Source organism: Periophthalmus magnuspinnatus, chromosome 22 (assembly GCF_009829125.3).
Source record: "Periophthalmus magnuspinnatus isolate fPerMag1 chromosome 22, fPerMag1.2.pri, whole genome shotgun sequence".
Lineage (NCBI taxonomy): Eukaryota > Metazoa > Chordata > Actinopteri > Gobiiformes > Gobiidae > Periophthalmus > Periophthalmus magnuspinnatus.
The window spans coordinates 5,288,709-5,315,454 of NC_047147.1; the positions used below are offsets into that span (position 1 = coordinate 5,288,709).

A 26,746-nucleotide genomic window follows, 5' to 3' on the forward strand; every position below is an offset into this window, starting at 1 on the left:
AAATACCTGCTCTCAAATGTAATAAAGTAAAAGTAAAACATATCCTCTTTAAGATGTACTGAAGTAAAGTACAGAAACCAGGACAGTACTTTAATATTTTTACTCCATTACCTTCAACTACTGCTTTGATGTAAAATGAACCAAACATGTGTGAAGTTATATTTAAGAGTCGGGTGTAAAATTACTTGACACTGCTATTAATACTTCTACAAAAACTAGTACTATAACGTTACCACAAGCCCCGACTTCCTGAATATTCCTTCTGCCACAAAACGAAACAACACTGTGTAGTTAGCGACTGCGTACACAGTTATTTAGGACGCGAGGATGGAACTACTTTACTTCCTCGACAATTCTATGACGTCATCACTTCCTGTTTCTATTTCGGACACAGAGGAGCTAAAATACCGCGCCCCTCCCTCCTCGACTCCGTGGCCGCCTTCGCCTGCTCAGATGCTGTACAGACTTGAAATAATCCTCGCTCACGTCTTCCTAAGCTCCTCTCCTCCCTCCTCTCCTTTCATCCTCTTTTATTTCCCTTTCTCCTCCTCTCTTTCTCTCCTCCTCTCTTCTGATCCGCGGCTCACTCCCCAGTCTTTCAATTTCCCTGTGTCTTTTCCACTTAATCTGTGCAGCAGACACTTCACAGTTTGTCTCGTTTGGTTTTACTGTCTGTCCCTCCAGCCATGATCCGTCTTCCTCAAATGGTTTCAGTTTCAGACGCCCGGCAGCACAGGAGGAAGTCAATGACATACTTCAGTCTAAAGTACTTTTTCAGCAACCGGGAGAAACATAAATAAGATCAAAATAATGGAACTGTGTGCTATTTGTTCTATACACGTTACTACCACTTCTGCTAGTACTACTACTGCTAGTACTCCTTCTAGGGACTACTAACACTAAACAACAAATAACATATCGGACAGAATTATTACATACTACTACTGCCACTACTACTACTACTGTGGTGACGGCTACTACTATTGACTACTACTTCTACTATTACTACTTCTGCTACTATTAACTACTACTACTACTACTACTATTACTGCTACCTACTACTACTACGTACTAGTACTGCTACCACCTCCTCCCACTACTTAATATATATTATACTATACTAGATTTTTATTTTGAGTTTATGACAGATATTTTTGTGCAATATCACTCTCCCTCTGTATTTCTGCTCCCTCTCCATCCGTCTGTCTCCCTTCCTCCTTCCCTCTTTTCCCCTCTCCTTCACTCACTCTGTCACCCTTCCTCCCTCCCTTTCTCCCTGTCTCTTTCTTCCTCTCCCTCACTGACTCTCTCACTCCCCCTCCCTCCCTCGCCCCTATCTCTCCCCCTCTGTCTTTCTGTCCCTCTGCTCCATCTCCCCCTCTTCTCCCTTCCTCCTTCCCTCTTTCCCTCCCTCCCTATCCCCCCTATCTCTTTCGCTTCCTCTCTGTCTCACTGCTCCCTCTCTCCATCCTTCTCTTCTACCTCACTGACTCTCTCACTGCCCCTCCCTCGCTCCCTATCTCTCCCCCTCTGTCTTTCTGTCTCTCTGCTCCCTCTCCCCCTCCTCTCCCTTCCTCCTTCCCTCTTTCCCACCCTCCCTATCTCTCTCTCCCCCTCCCTATCTGTTTCTCTTCCTCTCTGTCTCTCTGCTCCCTCTCTCCATCATTCTCCCTCCCTCTTTCCTTATCTCTCTCTCTTCCTCTCTGTCCCTCTGTCTCTCTGCTCCATCTCCCCCTCCTCTCCCTTCCTCCTCCCCTCTTTCCCTCCCTCCCTCTTCTCCGTATCATAATGAAATCCAGTTGTCCGTTGAACAGGATGTGAGGTCACACGGGGACAGGAAGTGAGGGTGTGCGTTGACAGGACCCTGCGGAGGAGGGACAGGAGAAGGAGAGGCCGGGGGAGTCCGGGGGAGGCCGGGGGAGGACACACTCTTAGCTGATGGTCTGGTGTTAACTTGGGACACGATTCTTGTTCTTTGCGGTTGTGTTTTTTATTAAACACTTGTGCGGTCGCTCGGGGACACCGCAGTCGTTTAGAGTCAGGTCTGTGCTGAAGCGTCCCTCTTTTACTGCAGACATACATACATACACATTTATTAAATCTTATTCTTCGGTTACGGCCCTTGTTTGTGGTTTGTGTCGTGTTTTGTATGGCTTTGTTCAGTATAAAGTCATGGTGTTACTCGTCACGTCCATGTCCAGGCTGTGGGTGTCTCTGTGTTTCTGTTGGATTGTAAAACAGGGCTGTGCAACTGATCCGAATTTTAATTAAGATCTGTCATTTCTAATCGTCCGTGATACGCTCGGGTCTGTTTCGAGGCGCTTCCATCTGCCCGTGGGATGTTATGGCTTTGCGTGGAATGTTCCAAAGCGTGGCATTAATCGTATCTGTGTTGCATTTATTAAATTACAGATGTTTTTATTTCTCGAAAACAAAGCACTTTCACTGTCATTGTTTCACTCTCCTCGACAAACGCATGTCAATGAAACGTTCTGCACCGACAAAGGCGCTGACGAAGGTTTGAACTTTGAGAGAGTTTAAACGAGAGAAATGTGGAAAAAAGTGTATAAAGTGTGTGGTGAGGGGTTTTACAGCTGCAAAACATAAAAAAGTGTAAAAAATAAAGCTGATACTTTGCAGATTTCATCTATTGCGGGTTATTTTTCGAACATAACCCCCCGTGATAAACGAGAGACCACTGTATATGAATCATAAATCTGTGACGTTCCTACTTATACAGTGTTTACCATGAATAGAGAAGACTACGGCGCCCCCTACTGTCTAAAAACAACTTCAATTACACACTGGCATTACAAAATCACACTGTATCACCCATCGTCAAACATTTAAAAGTAACTATACAGGGCTAAAACGACTGATTTAAGACTAAATATCGGTAATAAACGTCATATATAATCCAAAAATGTTATAAAATTAAACTGTTATAATCTTGTGACCCCATAGTCTCTCCAGAATCCACAGGAAAACTGTTATACATTGTTTTTGAGCGTTTATTCAATCACAGATGTTTTATTTCTTGAAAACAAAGCACTCTCTCACTATGAGCGGGCCAGCCTCTCCACAGATTTGACCTGGTGGTGTTACCTGCTCGCCTCCTTGGAGTTAGAGAAGTATAATGTTATAATAAAAGCCAAAGTTAAATCTGTAAACTGGACAAAACGTTGTAGGAATGTAGCCGTTTCTCCAGTTCTGATGATGGATATAATGCTATAATATGGAACAATCAAGGCAGCAGAGACAGGAAGCTATTCTGTCTGCTCGAAAAGTTCCACAGTGCTCTTTTAAGTCAGACCTGTTTAGTGCCTCTAAACATCTGCTCCCAGTGAACCCGACAGCTGAGCCATAACGTCATGGAATTCCAGGTCTCCTCTGCAGTTTGAAGCTGTCCTGGACGAGTAGTAACAAGACGGAGCACTTTTTTAGCCTAAAAAGCTCATGTTCCTCATTTTCACTCAGCTGGAAGAAGACGTCTGTCTGTGAACTCGTTAAGACCTGGAAAGTTACAGTTTGGGACTATTACTGTGGAATTACTTTATGAGGTCATTTTTAGAACAGAAAGAAAGAAAAGTGAAGCGTTTTTTAGTTTGGTTTGGTCGTGTTTACAGTCGGATAAACGTTTGTAGAGACGGCGGGAGACGCTGTGGTAGTTTGTAGTGAAATGAATACTCTGCTAACGTTTCTGGTGCAGGTCTATGTCTATTTAGCTTTAGCTTTGTCTGCATGTTCCACAGCATGGCATTAAAGACAAGCAGCTGACACCACCAGGTCAGATCTGTGGAGAGCTGAATGAAATGCAGTGGTTGTTATGTTGTTTTTGAGTTGTAAAAACGACTCAAATTTCCATCCATCCATTTTCTTCCTCTTATCCGGGTTCAGGTCGCGGGGGCAGCAGTCTAAGCAGGAACTCCTAGACTTCCCTCACCCCAGACACTTCCTCCAGCTCCTCCGGTGGGACCCCAAGGTGTTCCCAGGTCACCCAAGACCCTCCAGCATGTCCTGGGTCTTCCCCGGGGCCTCCTCCCTCAAATTTAGTCAAATTTAATAAATGTTAAATAAGTTAAAATAAAATACTAACACCGCCCTCCCACCTCCTCTACCACCACCACCACCAGAAAAGTGACATTGTGACTCTTTAAATCAGGGGTGTCAAACTCAAATTCACAGAGGGCCAAAATTAAAAACTGTTGCCGGCCAAACTAAAAATTTATTGACAAATTTTAACACCATCTGCATGTTTTTCAGAAGTGTTGGATTAAATTTGAGTGAAGCGACAGGTAGCAGATGCTAATAAGTGTCTATTTGCAAAGCATTCTGGGATTCGTAATATTAGAGGTGCATGTGTTATACTTTAATACATATTTGATGATCTCGCGGCCTGAATATAATTATATTGAGTGCCGAATTTGGACCACGGGCCTGAGTTTGACATGTCTCCTTTACGCTGACTTTTTTTTCTTCTTTTTTTGTGCAATCGCTATTAATATTTTCTTATTTTTTGTGTGTGTTATAGCTAATATTACTACTACTTTAACTACTTTAACTGCATATCTACTACTTCTGCTTCTGCTTTTCTTTATAGATGCTCTTTGACTTAATTCTTAAAGTTGGATCAGTTTCTTCCGTCTCTCCAGCTCAAAGCTCGGAGTACTTTCACCTGCGTACAGATTACTTCATCCTCCACTGCTAAACCTACAGTACAAAGCCGTACACTTGGTAGTAACAGTACACGTTTAAATTTTCCACCTGTTGAACCCACAGTAGCCCGAGTCTCATCGCCGTAACCCGATCAGCCGCTCTATTCCTCTTTCTTTATTATTCCAACACGCACACGCCGCGCACACACTCGCCGTAGGGGTCAATCCGAGGTCGTGCTTCCATGACATCACTGTTGCCATGAGTCATACGAGCACCTCTAGGCTCCGCACACACACACACACACACACACACACTCCCATACATGCTCCTACATACACACACTGGCATCATTCATCACAGAGTTGAACAGGCTGCGCTCAACACAAACACACATTTACTGATGCCACGTGCGCACAAGCAGCTATTGTTTTGTTTTAATGTGTGTAAAGTTGGAAGTAAGAAGCAAGAAGCGAGTAAAGATGTAAAAGTGTGTCGTCGTCGTTATCTCCACAAAGTAAAATATATAACTTTTGCAGGGTAATACGATTTCTTAAGCTATTATTATTTGTCAAGTTTATTATGTATGGAAGAAATAAGGAGGTTTACAAGAAAACTAAAGATGGAAAGTAAAAAACAATCAATAAACCCAATATACATGCTAATAATATACATTTTAACAATACGTATGCATGATTTCTTAAGCTATTATTATTGTTCAAGTTTACTAATATGGAAGAAACAAGGACGTTTACAGAAAAACTAAAGACCAAAATTTAAAAAACAATCAATACATCCAATATATACGCTAATAATGTACATTTTAACAATACGTATGCATGATTTTTTAAGGTATTATTATTGTTCAAGTTTACTATAAATGGAAGAAACAAAGAGGTTTACAGGAAAAGTAGACACCGAAAGTAAAAAATCAATCAAAACTATCAATAAACTTAATATACACGCTAATATTATACATTTGAACAATATGGATGCATGATTTCTTATGGTATTATTATTGTTCAAGCTTATTATGTAGGGAAGAAACAAGGAGGTTTACAGGAAAACTTAAGACACCCAATATAAATGCTAATAATGTACATTTTAACAATACGTATGCATGATTTTTTAAGGTATTATTATTGTTCAAGTTCACTAATATGGAAGAAACAAATACCTTTACAGGAAAACTAAAGACAGAAAGTAAAAAACAATCAAAACAATCAATTAATCCAAAATACATGCTAATAATATACATTTTAACAACATGCATGCTAACAATACACTTGATTAAACCAGCTGCAGTATAAAAAAGCATTCTCACATGCTTTGTATCCACATCATGAAATAAATTACATATCTTATAATTAGAGATGGATATATTATATAAGAATGTTGTTTTGGCGATATCCAAAATTTAAATATAGCAAGTAAAGATGTAAAAGTGTGCTGTTGTTATCTCCGCAAAGTAAAATATAAAACTTTTGTAAGGTAATATGATTTCTTAAGCTGTTATTATTGTCCGAGTTTACTATGAATGGAAGAAACAAGGACGTCTACAGGAAAACTAAAGACAGAAAGTTAAAATACAGTCAAAACAATCAGTAAATCCAATATATACGCTAATAATGTACATTTTAACAAAGTGCATGCATGATTTCTTAAGCTATTATTATTGTTCAAGTTTATTATATATGGAAGAAGCAAGGACGTTTAAAGGAAAACTAAAGAGGTAAAGTAAAAAACAACCAAAACAATCAGTAAACCCAATACATGCTAATAATGTACATTTTAACAACAGGCATGCTAACAATAGATCATCTGCAGTATAAACACAGATTTCTCACAGGCCTTTTATTCACATTATGAAAATAAATTGCATATCTTATAATTGGAGATAGACATATTATATCAAAATATCAGTAACCGCAAGTATGTTGTTTTGACGACATTAAAAATTTAAATATAGTTAATATATTCAAATTTCATAATAAATATAATATGCTGCAAATAATCGAGCTGATTCAAAGTCACTTCCAGATAAAGGCACAAAGTCATTTTACATTTGTCTGATGCTTAAACCTTAAAGTCCAAACTATGGAACTACTATAATTTTACCACTATAACCTCATAAACAAACATTACACTAAGATACAGACCAAAAGTGAATGTTTGAAGCTTTATTAAAACTACAGCTCTTTGTAAACTATGTAAAATGCACCGTTTGAAATGACCTTCCATATTTTTCAAAATTTGGACACTACTGCCTTAACTTTTAGCACATATTTAGCACATTATTTGTTTTTTCTGGAAAAAAAATATCAAGATTTTCAAGGGTGACAGTAGCTCGGTGCGTGGATTGATCGCTAATCCGTAGGTTACCGGTTGGAATCCTGCTCTCGGCAGATGAACGCTCTTGTTTCGTCCTTGGGCAAGACACTCAACCCTCCTCGTCCCCATTGTCTCCGCACACTAGCGCATGAACCTGTGTGTGAATATGTGAGCGGTTATTTGATATAAAGCGCTTTGAGTGTCTTGAAAGTGCAAAACCGCTTATAAAACTGTATTTAAAAAGCGCTATATACAACAAATTCAACTTCCACTGCTCGTACTACATATCAGTTAGGCCGCTTTACTACTCTCCGACGCTGATTTGAAGTTTGTTACACTAAATCTCTTTAAAATCTTTATCGCTCCCCTCTCCCCGTCCTCCTGTCTCTCCTCTTTGTGTCTCTGCTCCTTCACCTCTGCAGCCACATGTGCTCCGTTTGATTTACAGTGCGACGGCTCAGACGAGAAAACCAGGCCTCCTCTGATGGAAAAAACCCCGACCCAAGCACCAAACCTGGGGGACAGCCTTCCATTACCCACGGCTCCGTACCCCGGTGCCCCTTAAATTACCTGTGGACATGTCAAAACAGACGAGCGCATGTGTTTTTCTAGCTTAGATTTGCATAGAAGTATTCAGTGCAAGTGTGCGTATTTCAACAAGTGGCTTAAAGTAGTTGTCAAAAAGCGAGACACTGCAGGAGAAGTAATAACAGTGCGCTAAAATTACAATGCATACCTAATAGTCATTTTCGTAAAGCTTGAAAGTGACTCATTACCTTTTAAAGAAGTGCTTTTATTTGCGGCGTATGACGTGATGGTGGTGTTCATGTCTCAGGCGACGTCTCCATGACTTTTGTTTGTTTTCTAATCTGTCGCCGTCATCAAATTTAAACAGAAAACTTCTTTTGACAAATGAGACCGAATTTAAATAAACTTTTCAAGCACTGGTATATTCGTAAATGTTGTTTTTGGGAAGAGGATTTGGACGTACAGCCTAGATACGGTTTTGATTACATCGTTGGGAAATAAACGTCAGGTTTGTCAGAAGTGTTCAAGATAGTGAACGGTCTCTATATGTGTAATGGTGAGGGTTTTTCTGGAAGGGCATCTGATGTAAAACTTACAGTATTTTCTGGAGTGTAAGTCGCTCTGGAGTATAAGTCGCACCAGCCAAATGCAAAATAATGAAGGAAAAAACATGTATAAGTCGCACTGGACGATAAGTCGTGTTTTTTGGGGAAATTTATTTTACAAAATCCGAGACTAAGAACAGACATTTTATCTTTAAAGCCAAGTTATAATAATAATAATAAAATATAGAACAACAGTAGATCACAAAGCGCGCTCCTGGATTGTGCAACTCTTAAGAACATTAATGAAACGTGTTGTTATTGGTTCTTTTCTGCAGAATTTTGCCTTTTCCCGCTTCACTAACCCACATCTGTCCACAAATCCCCACTCGTCTTTTCACTGGCGTAAATTTGACTGTATTTTATCCACACAACTGCTTCCTTGTTTTGTCGATGGGACGTTGTGAGGAAACCCTATCCGTTTTGGCATTGCACTTTTAACATGATGTCACTGAAGCTGACGTCAAATTGCCCTGCCAGCAATTATCCACAGATGTAGAAACGCCTGATTGAAAATAATACATAACCATGATTACTGGAGCGATTTGTATCTGCTAATGAGAGCGGCGTTATCAACAGGCTCGTTTGTGCAGAACTGAAGTGCCTTTGTCGAAAAAAGAGCCGTGTTTCTGTTTTTTACGTTTCTTTTACACTCCGGGTTTCATGACTAATGTTTTATGGGAAATTATTATATTCGTTTTTCCAATTGTTCATCCCTCTTTCTGATTAGATGAAGTAACGATGAATGTTTTGTTCCACTATTGAGATGTTTTGTGGCCAAGGTCTTATGTGGAGTGACAAAATAGTGAATTCAATGTTTTTCCCTTGTAAAAAAAAATCCGTGTTAAGATGCGTGTTCTATTTAAAGGTTCACTGTGTAGCTTTTCTGGTGGAGCGTCTTCCATTTGCTTGTCTTCCTGGAGATGTTTTAGCAAGATCTTTAATGGCATAATGTGGAAAGCAATAACAAGTTGTAGGATTTTAATGGGGAAGGATGTGCAAATTATAGTTCGACTTTTGAGTTGAATTTGGTAAAATACGTCGTCAACTTTAAATCTACAAGTGAAAGTCTCTTATATAAACTCATTTGTGCAAAACAACTTTCTCCAGCTGCACTCAGACTCATTTTTGGGCCACAGAAACAGAGAGAATGTGTCAGCAGTCACCTCCTTTGTCTCTAAAACCTTCAAATCAGGCTAGAAATTTACAGGTAATAATGGACTCCGACTTGAAATGAACAGCCACATCAAATCGGTAACATCTGCAGCTTTTAATAATCTAAAAAAACATGTCAAAAATCTAAGGTAAATAGTCAAAACCAGACTTAGAGAGACTTACCCCTGCATTTGTCTCCAGTAGGTTAGACAACTGTAACGTCCTGCTCACTGGCCTCTCCAAACGAGCCTTAAGACAGAACAGAACATCCAGAACACTGCTGCTCAGGTCCTGACTAGAACCAGGAAGTACTTCACACATGTGTCCTCTGGCTCAGGTCTCTGGCTCCTGTGGCTCAGAGACTTTAAAGCAGCTCTGTGTGAACAAGTCTCTCCATGAACTAGCACCAAAGAACATCTAGTCCTCTTCATGTGAGATGGTTCATATGGCATAAACTGGGAATAAAGTGGGACTAAACTGGGACTAAACTGGGACTAAACTGGGACTAAACTGGGACTAAACCGGGACTAAACCGGGACTAAACCGGGACTAAAGTGGGACTAAAGTGGGACTAAAGTGGGACTAAAGTGGGACTAAAGTGGGACTAAAGTGGGACTAAAGATGGACTAAACCAGAACTAAACCGGGGGTAAACCAGGACTAAAGTGGGAATAAAGATGGACTAAAGTGAGATTAAACTAGGACTAAACCAGAACTAAACGGGGGGTAAACCGGGTTTAAACCAGGACTAAACCAGGACTAAACCAGGACTAAACCAGGACTAAACCAGGACTAAACCAGGACTAAACCAGGACTAAACCAGGACTAAACCAGGACTAAACCAGCTCAGACAGGCCTCTACTTTGACAATGTTTAAATCCAGTCTCAAATGGTTCTGTTTATCTGTACATGTGACTGAAATGGTTTTATTCTGCACTTTTCTCCTTTAATTTTAATCTCATGCTGATTATTTGTGATTATTTATGTTTCGATTTGTTGTATTGTGATTTTAATGTCTTTCTTATTCTGTAAATCACTGTGAAAACCTTTGAATAACAATGTCATATTCATTTTTCTTTCAGATAACGACCTGGACGGGAAACGAGTTCAAGACATGCTGTCCACAATCGATAAACCACAGGCGAGTAGCTTTCCACACACGATCCCACTTCCATCACAGTTAAACATGTGGGAATGTTGTCAAAGTGGGATAAATGTCTTGTGCGTATTTCAGTTTCATGTGTAATTTTTCACAAAATGAAACAAAACTGGTTTATTGTAGCAGCAGATGCGACAATGGTTCAGTGGAGAGTGTAACTGCATTTCAAAATAAAAGTACACTGTAAAGACATCACTTTAAATCCTGTACTGTAAAGGTAAACTGGGCCTTTACTTCTAAATACTCACAGTTTAAGTGAAGCTCTGCGTAGTGGCCACACGGTGGCAGCATCTGCTTATTTTGTGAACTGGGTCCCTCCATCATAAAATCTGAACTGTGTGAAACTGTTTACACTTTAAAGACGAGTTTAGTGTCTCTTTTGTAAAAAATAAATAAATAAATGCATGAAAATGTACAGTTGATTTTGAAAAAGGAAAATTATTTATCAAAAGAGGAGAAAGACACAAAGATTAAAATAAACTAAGACTAAACCAGGACTAAACCAGGACTGAACCAGGACTGAACCAGGACTGAACCAGGACTGTACCAGGACTATACCAGGACTGTACCAGGACTGTACCAGGACTGTACCAGGACTGTACCAGGACTGAACCAGGACTAAAGCAGGACTGAACCAGGACTGAACCAGGACTGAACCAGGACCGAACAAGGACCGAACCAGGACTGTACCAGGACTGTACCAGGACTGTACCAGGACTGTACCAGGACTGTACCAGGACTAAAGCAGGACTGAACAGGGACTGAACCGGGACTACACCGGGACTAAACCAGGACTAAACCAGGACTGAACCTGGACTAAACCAGGTCTAAACTAGGCTCAAACCAGGACAAACATTGGACACATAATTGTTCTTTGCTCCTGGTTCTATATAAATCTAAACATACACTTGAACACTCTTTAACACCACTTGAAAAACAAGAAGTAACACCACCGCAGTTTGACAACCTTTTGTAATTGAAACTCGAATGAAAAAGCGTGGAGGTTTGAGTATCCCCTGAGGTGATTGTTGTCGTAATGTCACGAGGTTACGGAGAATAATGCCTTAGATATTTGTCCAGTTATTGATTGGAGCGATCAGAGGACGTGCTCAGAGCTGTGTTGTGTTGAGATGGATGGAGCTGAGTGCACTCCACACACTGCAGCAGAGGCAGGTGTCGCAGTGGGGGAAAAAAAACTCATATGAGAAAATATTTCATCAAGATCTTCACCATATTAGCTGCTCTTGGCAATTCTGTTTACCTTCATGGCGATTTGATGAAGTTATAGAGCCTGAAATGAAATCTGAGAGGAAACGAGGGGATAGAATGTGTTTTGTGTCGTCTGTTTAGGGATTTTTAGTGTCAGAACTACTCATGGTGCAATATACACGGCTTCTTTGTGTTCAGGATTGGTTGTATTTGGATTATTAAACCCTCATAAACGCTTTGGCACATCGCTAGTATTCACATGCATGGATTTTTACGTGTTTTTGATGGTTAAATGAAGCAGGGAGAACGTAAACGCACAATCAGGTCTTATTCATCAGCATTATATACATATTTGTGATTGATAAAATTGTTTTGAAGTGCGATATATAGAAAAATATAGACTAGACAATAAGCGATAATATTGAAACCAATTTATTCCACTAAAAATATAGCCAGAATTATCTCTAAAAACTATTCTAAACGCACAATTTTGCTAAAAACACAAACGTTATGAATAATCAGCAGATGGAAACTCTAATCTAATCGTAGAACAGGAAAAATAACAAAAAGTTCCCGACTAGTACTAACAAAAAGCCCATCCATCCATTTTCTTCCGCTTATCCTGGCCGGGGCATCAGTCTAAGCGGGGACTCTCCGACTTCCCTCACCCCAGACACGTCCTCCAGCTCCTCCGGTGGGACCCCAAGGCGTTCCCAGGCCACTTGAGAGACATCTAGTTCTTCCAGTGTGTCCTCGACTCTTTTCCGGGGCCTCCTTCCGGTGGGACGTGCCCGAGAACACCTCCCCATAGAGGCGTCCAGGAGGCATTCAGAACAGATTTCCGAGGCTCAGCTGTGGTTCTACTCCGAGCTCCTCACCCTCTCTCTAAGGGTGCGTCCAGCCACCCTGCGGAGAAAACCCAGCCGCTTGTATCCGTGATCTTGTCCTTTCGGTCATTACCCAAAGCTCATGACCATAGGTGAGGACAGGAACGTAGATTGACGGTAAATCGAGAGCTTTGCCTTTCGACTCAGCTCCTTCTTCACCACGAGACGCTGCACCGATCCAACTGTCAATCTCACGTCGAACAAGACCCAGAGACACTTGAACTCCTCCACAAAAAGTCCCCACGATAAATAGTGACCTGCAAAAATGATTATTCCATTTTTAATATATTGAACGATAAGTCGGTATAGTATTTGTCATGACAGGTTTAGTCGGAGGAGACGGAATTGATTCATTTACAAGATAAAAACTGGATAATGCCATTTTAATTAATCCATATTTTGAATGTTTTGTCCAGTTCTTTGTGTTTTTTATGTTTTTTCTTGAACAAAGTACAAGGCCAATACGGATGCGATTTTTATATACCGTAAATTTCGGACTACAGAGCGCACCTGAATATAAGCCGCACCAACTAAATTTGAAGAGAAAATCAATTTTGTACATATATAAGCCGCACCTGAATATAAGCCGCAGGTTTTCATATTGTAACATGAGATATTTACACAGAAAGACGGTGCACGGACACGCTTTTTTAAACTGTGCCTTAAAATTGGCACCAACACGACAACAACACGGGATGAACACATCTGCAGGTTTAGAAAATAAAGCTGCACCAACACGGAAAATCTGCTTTTATTTCCTCTGTGTGCACAGGGGTCAGGAGCAACTTTGGCCCGTCCCTAATGACACACTAATAAGCTCGTCCATAGATGTATCATGAAAATCCTGCTGGAAATCGCCACAGAAATCTATTTGATGTAGCAGCAAGTTTATTATCTGCTCTTGTCTCCGCGGTGACGTATCACATATAACACATCAGACACGTCGCCCAAAAGTAGAGCCACAAGCGAGTGAAAATGAGCCAAAACAAAAGTCTTTGGAGAGCTTTTAACAAAGGGGAAAAGGACAACTGAGGAGCCAGAAGAGGAGACTACGACCTCCAAGAAAAACAAAGATAAATTTAACAGACAATACCTACTTAAAATCTGGGTTTGTCGCTACAGGTGACTCTCACGCACAGTCCGCTCTGCGTAATATGCGGGAAAAGCAAATGAGGCAATGAAACCTTCAAAACTGCTTTGGCACATGGAGAATAAGCACCTGGGATTAAACGATATGCTTTTAGAGTTTTTTTTTTTTTTTTTTTGAAAGAAACTGCAGAGCAGAGTAGACATAATCACATAATCAGCGCAGGGCTCCCACTGATGCAGCGGTTTGGTGAGTTGTATTTTTTTATGCACTTAAGTTATTTTTGCCATATTTATCTGCCACGTGTAGAAGGCTTGTCCGTGAAAATAAAACCTACATTATTCCGTTATATTATTATTATACACAGTGTTATCTTCATTTTAGATGTCAAAAACTATTTGCGGCTCCCAGTGTTTTATTTTACGTGGAAAGTGGGTCCAAATGGCTCTTTGCGTGTTAAAGGCCGACCCCTGCTCTGTTTCCTTTCTGTTTCTTTATCTTAAAAACTGCATCATATCCATTTCATGATGCGCAAAATGATCGTTCAAAATCAAAACTAGTGAATTCTTCAGAGCAGAATCTTTCCCCCACGTCTGTCTCACTTTTACGTTTACAGCTAGAGAGCGTCCCCCAGGGGCCGTTATCCAGTAAAAATTCCATAAATAAGCCGCACTGTTGTATAGGCCGCAGGGTTCAAAGCGTGGAAAAAAAGTAGCGGCTTATAATCCGAAATTTACGGTATATATATATATATATTTTTAAATTTACCAGTTATTTAATATCGACCAATGAGGTTCATCTGGTCTTCTGTTAATTTATTTTAATAGATCTTTTTTCAGACCAAGGTTTAGTCTGTTTTCTGACAGTTTCTGCTCACTCGTGCTTTTACGTGTCCGGTCAGCTGAGTTAAACAGGTTTTGATGTTGTTTTCCTAATTGAAACCGGGATGAAAACAAACTAAACCTTGATCTGAAAAAGACGCTATTAAAATAAATTGAGATATTTTAAGACCGATATGTAGAGATGATTTTAATAATTCTCTCATAATTACACGGTATGAAATTGACTATAATCTCATTTATACAGCGCACTTCTTTGAAAGTATAACAAAAAGTTCTATTACGATCATTTTGAGACACCCACTTTAACTGTTTATCGCACAAAAGTGGCTTCAAAACTGCAAAAAACGTCTCTGTCTCCTCCTGTTTTTTGACTGATCTATTAATATACAGTAACCACTACCACATCATCATCGTCGTTGTATTAAAAAATCTCTTAAAATCCCTAATCCTTTTCCTTTTAAGAGTCACTTTTGACCAGGTGATGGGGATGAGGTATCGCCATAGCAACCTCCAAACCTCAGCCGCAAGCGCCAACCGAAATAGACTCCACCGGACTTAGTTAGCGTTAAACCGACCCGGGATCAAGCCGGATTTAAGAGACAATTGTGCGTGTGATTTTCACCTCCACATAACTTAACCTTCCTTATGTAATTGTGAAACGTGAGAGTCCACACCTGCGGGTTTCAGAGCGAAGGAGTCGACAGCTTGGGTAAAAGAATGAAAATCAAGCCACAACAACCTTAAATTAATATAAAAATAAAAAAAAAATAAACCAGGAATTCACAGTATCCTGGTGTCAAGTTTATGATCCGACCCAGAAAAATACTTTTTCTAGGGTCACCTGACTTTTTTACGCTGCTTTTTTGACCTAAAAATAATAATTCTTAATATATAACCTATTAGTCAGTTTATATATTTACTTTTTTTGAAGAAGAAGAAGAGGAGTCTCAGCAGTATTATCCAGTGGAATTGAGGATCTACAGATACTTCAAACACAAATACTGCAGGTGGAAAATTGTTTTAGCTAAATCTGACGAAAATCATCTTGCTGTGTTTTTTTTTAGATTCATGTGTTTGTACATGGACCTGTGAAAATAAACAAAGTATTTATCAGGATCAATGTCTGTAGAATCTGACATAAAGAATATATTCAGTAGTAGTAGTAGTTGAAGTAATAGCTGCAGTAATAGTTGTAGCAGTTGTTATGATAGTTGCAGTAATACTTGTAGTAATAGCTGCAGTTGTAGTAGTAGTTGTAGTAGTTGCAGTAATACTTGTAGTAATAGCTGTACTTGTAGTAATAGTTGTAGCAGTAGCTGTAGATAGTAGTAGTAGTATTTGCTGTAGTTGAAGTAGTTGCAATAATAGCTGTAATTCTAGTAGCTGTTGTAGTAGTTGCAGTAATAGCCTTAAATGTAGTAGTTGCCGTAATGGCTGTAGTTGTAGTATTAGTAGTTGTAGTTGTTGCAATCAGAGGTGTAGTTGTACTAGTAATAGTTGTAGTTGCAGTAATAGTTGCAGTAACAGTTGTAGAAATAGCTGTAGTTATAGTAGTTGCAGAAATAGTTATCGTAATAGCTGTAGTTGTAGTTGTAGTTCTAGTTGTTGCAGTAATTACTGTAGTAATAGTAGTAGTTGCAGTAATTACTGTAGTTATAGTAGTAGTTGCAGTAATTACTGTAGTAATAGTAGTAGTTGCAGTAATTACTGTAGTAATAGTAGTAGTTGCAGTAATTACTGTAGTTATAGTAGTAGTTGTAGTAATTACTGTAGTTATAGTAGTAGTTGCAGTAATTACTGTAGTAATAGTAGTAGTTGCAGTAATAGTTGTGGTAGTTCAAATTAGAATCTCATTTTGATACTAGATTCAATGTCAAACAGTATCTGTGTATTACCATTTTGACAAACTTAATTCGTCTTCAGAAGTATTTGTAGTCCTCAGAAGTATTTGCGCACATACTTAGAAACACTCTGTCACCAGACCGTCTCTATCCCTGAGCTCAGTCGTTCTCAGACATGTGTCCTGTCCGTGTGTCCCGTCCGTGTGTCCCGTCCGTGTGTCCCGTCCGTGTGTCCCGTCCGTGTGTCCCGTCTGTTTCAGTCAGAACGTGGTTGTGTTTATCGTTTCCCTCCCTTCATTGTGGATTCAAAGGACCAGCGCTGCAGCAGACTCAGTTTAAATGACATTAAACTGTATCTCCCTCCATGAGCCCGACGCTCAAATCTGCACAGACGTCCTCAATCTGGCAACGCCGCAAACACAAAGGGAAACGTATTGAAATTCACGGCGACATCGTGTCTGTCCCGTCTTTTCGAGTGGCTCTGAAACAGTTCATTTGAGTAACTCTGTGAAAAGGCTGCGATAACGTCGGCCGTATAAAGTCTGAATACAACATTATGTGTACACAGTTACCATGGAGACAGATTTTATGTAATGCATCAGACGTGCGCCTATAGACTTTACGTCGCTATTCATCGGCTTCTCATCGTAAACACATATAAGTAGAAAGTAGTGACGGCGCTGAGTACTACAACTACTTCTAATCTGACTGCTGCCAGTACTGCACTTACAACATCCAGTACTATGACAGTGAGGTAATTGCAGTAGTTCAACCATAGACTGTATATATATATAAATGGACGTACATGTAGCTAATCTGTTAGAAGCCACATTCCAAATAGGAAGTGAGCACGAACACGCTTCCAAATCCATCGAGCTTTGGAATATTGGAAACATTTTGCCCCTCTCTGTACCTGCTGCTGTCAGACTCGTTATTTTGGTCTTAAAATTTTCGTATTAACCCTCTACATGATCCTGGGGTTTTTATTTTGCTACTGTGTCCAGGACTAAAACAGGACTAAACCAGAACTAAACCAGGACTAAACCAGGACTAAACCACGACTAAACCAGGTCTAAACCGGGTCTAAACCAAGACTAAACCAGGGCTAAACCAAGACTAAACCAAGACTAAACCAGGGCTAAACCAGGACTAAACCAGGACTAAACCAAGACTAAACCAGGGCTAAACCAAGACTAAACCAGGGCTAAACCAAGACTAAACCAAGACTAAACCAGGGCTAAACCAGGACTAAACCAGGACTAAACCAGGACTAAACCAGGACTAAACCAGGACTAAACCAAGGCTAAACCAGGACTAAACCAGGACTAAACCAGGACTAAACCAGGACTAAACCAAGACTAAACCAAGACTAAACCAGGACTAAACCAGGTCTAAACCATTACACCAGATATGAACATTAATAACAGACAAATCAGGCGCCTTCTTTCCTAGAGGTCGCTCTCGTTAGCGTTAGCAACAGATTTGATTGACAGCGTTGCTAAGCTCCCTGTTACTCTCTGCTAAAACAGCGGCGCATTCGGGAAGGGGCGTTACCTTTAACAGTCTCGTTTCGGATTGGCTCTTTGGTTGCTATGATACAAAGATATAAAGAGCGGCTCTGTAAAACCTGTAGCTCTCTCTACATTCTAATGTTTCAGTTTGAAGCCCTCTGTGAAGCTTGGACAGAGCTGCTTTACAGTTATAAACATTATTTTCTGTTTTGTTTTTTTACCAGATGTTGTTTAACATTGTGAAACCAAAATGCGTAGATAAAATGATGATTATTTTTACCGTCTTTGAGAGAAGTTAGTGCAACCCAGGACTGTTCCACACATGTAACATTACTTAACATAATAACATCCTCTTTTCTTCGTGTTTCAGGTGTCAAATGTTCAGGCGCGGGCAGCTCGGTTGTCTTGGGCGCCCCCTACAGGACTGGTGAACAGGCTCAGTAACGGTGCTCCTGTGTCCTGCTCCTACGAAGTCTCTCTGTCGGACAAAGGACGAGATGGAAAATACAGACTCATATACAGGTACGATAATGTGTCCTAGAGATCCTTGTTGTGTGATTAAAGCTACACTGTGGAACTTTTCTTGAGGAGTCTAGTCAGCGAACTGCTTGTCGTCAAGGAGATGGGATTTCTTTGTCTGGAATGAACAATAGGATGCTGTTAAACGTCTATATTCTATACTTCTTTTTCTCAAACTGTAACCACGGAGAAAAGGTGGCACTGCTAGGGCCAGTTACACGTCAGATCTGTGGAGAGGCGACGCTGCTCACAGATTTCCCCGTTTCCCATTTCCCGTGGTATTTTTTAACCAATGAAATATAGTTTTAGTGATTTTCAGTTTTATGCAATATGGTGAAACATTCCAGGGTAACCAGTAATCATCTCCATGGGGCTGATCGTCAAACAGGAAAGTTACAGAGTGCATCTTTACCTTTCTTCTTCAGTCCTGGTTAAATGGAAAAGGTTTGAACCTGTTGTAAAAATAATGCAAAGTCATTATGTTTTTACTACACAACAACAAAAATACTACTTTTTAAAGTAATTTTAAGATGATTTTGACCATTATATATTCAAGTTTGATGCTTCCTCATTTATCGCGGGGGTTACGTTCTAAAAATAACCCGCAATAGGTGAAATCGGCGAAGTATCAGCTTTATTTTTTAGTTATTCTATATGTTTTTGGCTATAAAACCCCTCACCACACACTTTATACACTTTTCTAACATTTTTTCACATTTCTCTCTCGTTTAAACTCTCTCAAAGTTCAAACCTTCGTAGGCATCTTTGTCGGTGCAGAACATTTCATTGACATTGTGGGTTTTGTCGGGGAGAAAACAAATTGCAAACGTACAGCACTTCAGAGTCACACTGCGATCCAACATTTATGTAAATTTGTCTGAACACATTCACTTGTAATGCGATTGACCTTTTTTAATTTAAATGTTCAAACTGTTTTCCAGCGGGGAGGAGTTGGAGTACCTTCTTAAAGACTTGAGGCCAGCGACGGACTACCACGTACGGTAAGGTCTTTGGATAAATTTAATTACCGCTGAATGCATCACCAGAATGACTCTAACTACAAAAGGCTAATGACACTTTGGCTTTTTAGGGTTTCTGCAATGTACAACTCATTCCGAGGCTCATGTTCGGAGGCTGGGTCTTTCACCACACACTGCAGTGTCCCAGACGTCCCTCTACCCCCTAAACTGTCCCATCGAACTAAGAGCTCGCTCACCCTGCAGTGGAAGGTACCGCTGGATTCTACAAATATCATCACACTAATAGGACAACACATTTTTTGTAGATTCAAGCTTTTGTCTAGGTTGAAAAAATCCTTACACTTTTCTGATGGAGCGCTTGCAACCGGTTTGTTTCCATGAAGTTGTTGTTTCTTTGCCTGAAATGTTCCACAGTAGCTTATTTATTTAGCATTAAGTAGCGTATTTATTTAGCATTAAGTAGCGTATTTATTTAGCATTAAGTAGCGTATTTATTTTGCATTAAGTAGCATATTTATTTTGTAGCTTATTTATTTTGCATTAATTCGGTAGGTTTATTTACTGCTCAAAAATACCTTTTAAAAACATCTCTTAATTTGAGTGAGTCCGCCTCTCCACAGATGTGACCTGTAACTTTGCCTAATGGCGTCTTATGCTTTTCTGTATGAAAACTTCAATGCCATACTGTGGAACATTCCAGGTGGTGCATCCTCCTGCAGAAAAGTCACATAGTTTGTCTTTAATTCTTTAGTAAATCCAATTATTGATCTCAGTTTTAGGGCTGATTTTGATTTTTTACATTTCAATTTTTCACCTGTGTTAATCTACAAATTTTTTTCATGACATAATCAACATAATGTGATTTTATTTTTGTCATCTAAAATCTCTAAAGTTATACAGTTATCCTGTACCAAACCTGCCTCTGATTCACCACGAATCCTGTTACTATTTATAAAAGCTTCTTGAGACATAATGATGCAAACTCTGCTGTTTTTTGTCTGACTTTGTGAATGTCTCTTCTCTTTATTTAATCCTTTTTTTTTTGTGTCCAGGCCCCGGGCGACAACGGATCCAAAATCACAAACTACCTTCTGGAGTGGGATGAGGTGAGCTCTTCAGACGTCATCAAACTGACCAACACATTCTGAAAAAAGCGCGTAAACATGTCACTGAGCGGATACTGGGAAATGTTATTTATCACCGTATTTTCCGGAGTATAAGTCGCACTTTTTTTCATAGTTTGGCCGGGGGTGTGACGTATACTCAGATGTGATTTATATGTCAATTTTTTTTTTTTCCTTCGTTATTATGCATTTTTTTGCTGGTGCGACTTATACTCCAGAGCGACTTATACTCCAATGCGACTTATACTGTGGAAAATACAGTACATCATTTAGACCAAATTCTCCCTCATCTCTTGGTTATGCTAAACTGCAGGACTTGTATAAACTGGACGACTTGTAAAATTTTCTAATCAAGAATCAAAGTACCAATTTTATAATAAAAAAAAAAAAAAAAAGTTTGGCCAAAGTCCCATTAAGAAAGCATGATCCTTTCTATAGCAAAAAAAATAAAGAAATAAAATTACAGTAAATAAATAAATAAATACAATAATAATAATAATAATAATAATAATAATAATAATAATAATAATAATAATAATAATAATAATAATAATAATAATAATAATACAAAAGTGATTATTATAATGATACAGTCTTATTACATCACATTTTTGGACAAATGATTTTCATTTCTTAAATTTTTGCATGGGGATTTCTTTTCAAAATGCTGACTTACCCATATGTGTAATAATTTCACCTCCATCTGAGAGTTTCAAAGTCGCCAAGTGAATGACCTCTTATTAAGTCACTGTACAAAAGTGTAAAAAGAGCCCAGAGCAGAGTTTCGCCATCACGATAATGCTAAGCGCTAACAGCAGCTGCAATGTTAACAGCGCACTTTACGATTCAAACGACAAACTGCTTCATTTTAACCCCGGGTACAGCCATGTTAATGCTTGTATTCTAAACTTTCACACTGTCTCCTGCAGGGAAAGAAGAACAGTGTTTTCAGAGAATTTTATTTCGGGAGCCAGAGACACTGTAAACTGACGCGGCTCTTCCCGGCCTGCGGTTACACTTTCAGAGTGGCTGCACACAACGACATCGGCACAAGGTACTCTTCTTCTTCTTGTCTTTGCTGCTGTCCATGCGTTTCAGAATGATGATAGAATAGGGACATTGCCGTAGCGATTAGCAATTTAAAATAAAGTGTTATATCTTTCGAATGGGGAAAAAGTCCTTGAAATGTTGCCTATAACAGGAAGGAGAAACGCAGGAATCATGTCCATTTTGAACCTAGAAATGTCCACTGAAGTTTATAATATTTATGTGTTTGAAGCAAAAGTGAGTTACAGTACTTCAGATATGGGCAGTACTAGTTATATTTACTCCAGTGCCTTTACTCGAGTAATTTTAAAGCAAACCTACACTGCAAAATCAACCTTTCAAAGCTATTAACCTCGTTTTAGTCGTTTTCCCTTCACTTTCACCCTCTTGAAGTTGTTTTTTAGAGTGATTCATGTATTTCTGAGCATTTTATTGAGCTTATTTTCAAGACGCCATATTGCTGATCAGTCCACGTTTTCTTATTCCGTGACACGCGTAGGATTCGTTGGTGTTCCGTAGCTCTCCACATGAGGAACCAACAGCTACACGACTCTTTATTTTGACGTTTATGGTATCGTCGGCTCCCGTTGGGCGTTGCAGTTCACAAACATGGGAGTGAATGGACTTGTTTCTTTGATTTAAGTCGTTTTAGATGAATATTATGATGCAAATTATAATAAAATAATCCCTGGGTGTCATAGATTTTTACTATATAGCGAACACAAGCACAATTGGGTCTTCTTTAATAAAATTTGACTTCTTTGAGTTTTTAGGTGCCATGTTTTTACTCCAACGAGCGACATATTTTACCGTGTAACAGTGCTCTTTCTATTTTAATTCTAGTAGTACAAAAAAGTGCAAAAATATGAAAAAGTGTAAAAATATTTTATGTGTTTGTGTTTCTTATACCTTCTGATACGATTTTGTTTTTTGTGTTTACAGATTTTGTGCTTTTTTTTAAATTGTTTGTCTGTTGCAAAAACCTTAAATTAAAAAAAAAAGTGATCTAATCTACGGCAGTTACAATTTCTCTCATCTCAGTAAATACTTGGACCATTTCTTTCTTTATTTTATGTATTTTAAATTACTCTTACGTGTTGTTGTGGTTATAAAAACATAATAATTATAATGTTAGTCAAGTGGTGATTTAAGTGTAATATTTATTTACATAGTTGGTAGTGATTTGCTTTCTAGGATCAGTTTTTCAAGCCTCAAATCTGTTTTTTATGTGTTAAATGGTCGGCAGAAATACAGATGTCGGGCATATATTGTCCTTCATAGACATGTGGTGACAGATGGGACACAGGACCGAGCCGTAAAAATATATAGCATTTAATGAGACCTGATGCACCGTAATGGACTGAAACATGTTTTTCACTGGCCGCCTTTCTCTTTCTACTGTCATTTTCCCTCCATTTCAATCTCAACTCGCAGCCCTGTTTGTCATTACGTGGCGTCTATGGAGGGCCGCGGAAAAGGGGGGAGCGAGCGGAGCGATTGGTGGGTGAAAGAGACGTATCAGGCAACCTCGCTGAACTCGAGCTCGCCCTCGTGCACCAAAACAACTGCATTTGGGTGTTTTTTCTTACTTGAAGTGGAAACATCAAGTAGGCAGTTTGTAAATTCAGAATATCAAAACAAGAACTGCGATCTATAGTGTAGAAATAAGGCGTTTGGCAGGAGTTTAGTTGGTAGAGCCTTTGTCCACTGATCCGAAGGTTGGTGGTTCGAATCCCGCTCTTGATGTTAACATTATTGGTTGAGCGGTCGGATCCACTGGTCGACAGGTTGGCGGTTTGATTCCAGCTCCCACAGATGAATGCTGTCGTTGTGTTCTTGGGCAAGACACTCAACCCTCCTCGTCCCCAGTGTCTGCGTAAACTGGTGTATGAATGAGGTTTCTTGATGTACAGTCGTGCCTCGCTATATCGCTGGTTCACCTTTCGTGGTCTCGCTGTTTTGCGGATTTTTTTTTTTTTTTTTTTTGTGCTCATTTACATGCTTTTTTTTACATTGTATGAGCGTGCATTGTGTTCTGCATCCTGATTGGCTGTTGGACTGTAGACCGTTGTCCATCAGTCTCCTCCGTGCCGTGTCTCCTGTACAGTACAGAATGTGTTCAGACAAATTCACATAAATGTTGGATCGCAGTGTGACTCTGAAGTGCTGTACGTTTGCAATGTGTTTTCTCCACGACAAAACACACAATGTCGATGAAACGTTCTGCACCGACAAAGGCGCCTACGAAGGTTTGAACTTTGAGAGAGTTTAAACAAGAGAGAAATGTGAGAAAATGTTAACGCCTGTATGAGAAAAGTGTATAAAGTGTGTGGTGAGGGGTTTTACAGCCAGAAACATATAAAGTAACTGTAAAAATGAAAGCTGATTTTGCGGGTTATTTTTAGAACGTGACCCCCGCGATAAATGACAAACCACTGTATAAAAGTCTGACGATTGATCATTCTCAGTTATTTTGTTCAAGTTGTCAGTAATTGTAAATAATAGTGAAATGATTAGGTGCTTCTCTCAAAGATTTAAACACTAAAATGTGATATTGTGACGTCCCTAGTGTGTTTATTTCAATCTGTATTAACATTCGCTACATGTCTCTACCCTCTCGCACTCATCTCCCACTCTCCTTTCTCCGCATAATTAAAAATCCCATCAATATTTATCAGAGCAATAACAATAATCCTGCTGATCTGTGTTGTTGTGTTGCAGTGGCTTCAGCACAGAGATGGTGTACTACACTATGGGCACATTGCCGGCTCTGCCCTTGGCTCCCAGACTGGTTCGGGCCGGGGTGTCCTGGGTCACCCTGGAGTGGGGTCGACCGGAGGGCAGTTCCACTGAAGAACAGCTCAAATACACACTCGAGATCCAGGAAGACAACACCGTAAGTGAACACGTTTATCTTGAAACAAATACTCGGCAGAAAGCAAACGCATTACTCGAAAACAAAATATTCAGTTGGATTTGTGTAGTTTGGACAAGTTAAAATATATTAATAGACAGATCTGTGTTATTATTTGAAGAGTTTTGAGCTTAAATGTCTTGGAAACAATATTATTAAACCAGTAACAACATTATATAAGTAATTAAATCTAATGTGGTCGCAATAAATTAAAGGTTCTATATTACGCAAAATTGACTCTCGTGAGTTTTAAGCCATGTTATAATGTGACCTCATCAAAAACACACCTGGAGTTGTGTTTTGTTGTTTGAGTAACACTTTATTATTAATCTGTCTACATCTCCAAAGCTCAAAATGCTCTGTTCCACCTCGTGATGTCATAAAGTGGTTGTTTTCAAGTTAACAGCTACATTTTACCCTTTTTTTTTTGAGTAGAGATCGGCAATTCCAGGGCTGAAATTATCCAAATAATAATGATCTAGTGAAGGTGTTTGAATGGAATTTAAAAACGCAGTGGAGCACTTCCTGTATTACCACATGATGACATCACAAAGTGGAACAGAGTGTTTTCAGTGCACTCCTAAACATGCAGGGTTTGTGCGTTAAACATGTGAGAATGAAACAAAACACAAATCCAGGTCTGTTTTTTTGATGCGGAAACAGCACAACAACATTATAACACACTGTAGATCATAAATAGCGTAACACGGGCCCTTTAAAAGTCCTCAAAATGGCGTCTATAAACAGGAACCTGAAACGATTACATTTAAAAGAATTATGGCATTTGTAGTTAAAACAATGCAATGTTTGTTCATTTTTAGTTTGAGAGAAGAAATATGCAGGGTTGAGTGAATGAAACAAAACAAAACTCCATTAAAACTTGGATCCGAAAATGGCATAATATGAGCCCTTTAAAGATCGATTACTATTATAAATATTCAAGTTATTTTCATTTGTGTGCTCAGTGTTAATTTTTGCAATGTACAGAAAAAAGTGCAACGGTGGAAAAGGTGTTCTAATCAGATATTAATGCAGAAAATGGACTCGAGCAATAAAATCTTATCATTTCGCTACTATCGGTGTAGTTTATAAATAAAAGTTCCTACTAAGAGATGGAAGTAAATTTGTACAAATGCTACTACACTGCTCTTAATATACAACTAATACTGGCCTATCATTGCTACCCATTTTACTTATAAGGATAACTAATGTAAAAGAAAAAACTATGCTATTATTTATTTATTCTCTTATTCTTTATTTATTTATTCTTTTATTCTTTTATTTATTTATATTTTTATTTATTAATTATTTTATTAATTATTTTATTTATTAATTTATTTATTTATTATTTTATTTATTTATTATTTTATTATTATTGTTTTGGTATTTTTTGGTTATTTTCCAACAGTTCATTCAAAATCAATCTCATTCCCCTTCGTCGGACTCTTCTGTGGAATTCCGGTCATCCGTTTGTACTGTCATTGAGAAAACATTTGACTAAATAAATCAATTCAAATCCAAACACTACCTGGCCGTGACGAGGGGAGGGGTCACTGAATTCTCCCAAAACCGTAAATCTTCAACCATAAATGTGTCGGCAGTGATCAGAACTAAACATATTAAACCAGAGATGTGTTCCAGATGTTTCTCTTATCCTTGGATTTCCTATAGCATAAAAAAGCAACTTCATTCTTAAAAACGCTTTGAACGCTCATAAGTCCACGTTTGTTGGCTCAAGCGCATAAAGAAAGCTAACATATATTTTATTTTTATTACAGGGAACAGACTTTCATCCAAAGTACACTGGAGATAACTTGACCTGTACTGTACAAGGCCTGAAGAGAAGTACGCAGTATAAATTCAGGGTGAGTTTTTTTAGATACATAAATTACCTCATATGGATTTTTCCCATTCAAACTCACAAAATAATTTCATGTAATGTTTCTGATGGGTCTGCCTCCTGTTTCTATGGAGATAGTCGCTTTGCTTTGAGCGTTCTACAGTATTTATATTTTGTATTTATTAATTCACTGGCCAGATATTGTATTTTCTGCACTATAAGTCGCTCTGGGGTATAAGTCGCACCAGCCCAAAAATGCATAATAATTAATTTAAAAAAAAAAAAAAAATCTTAACATTTTCATTTTCTTCTATTTCTTAACACCGAGCTTAAGCATCGGAAGTCACTTTTTATGCATCGGAGAAAATGTATTGAGCTTGAATTTGGTTGACAAACAAACAAAAAAATTTATATTTTTTTTTAACAAGATAGATGATACAAGATTCATATAAAGAAAGCAAGGAGCCTGTAGGAAATTTGCAAAAACCTGTAGTAAGTTATACAGATGCTTAGTTTTT

At 38.9% G+C, this 26,746-nt stretch overlaps 1 protein-coding gene across 2 annotated transcripts in view; it reads left to right on the forward strand.

Moving 5' to 3' along the window:
• Positions 1 to 26,746, forward strand: part of fndc3ba (fibronectin type III domain containing 3Ba) — a 193,678-nt gene that overhangs the window by 116,034 nt on the left and 50,898 nt on the right. For both annotated transcript variants that reach the window (XM_033988140.2, XM_033988141.2), the window contains exons 8-15: positions 10,351 to 10,409; positions 18,175 to 18,326; positions 19,265 to 19,324; positions 19,414 to 19,552; positions 20,356 to 20,409; positions 21,357 to 21,481; positions 24,196 to 24,370; positions 26,167 to 26,253. In XM_033988140.2, coding sequence (XP_033844031.1) covers positions 10,351 to 10,409; positions 18,175 to 18,326; positions 19,265 to 19,324; positions 19,414 to 19,552; positions 20,356 to 20,409; positions 21,357 to 21,481; positions 24,196 to 24,370; positions 26,167 to 26,253 — 851 coding nt within the window. The remainder of the gene's footprint in view (positions 1 to 10,350; positions 10,410 to 18,174; positions 18,327 to 19,264; positions 19,325 to 19,413; positions 19,553 to 20,355; positions 20,410 to 21,356; positions 21,482 to 24,195; positions 24,371 to 26,166; positions 26,254 to 26,746) is intronic.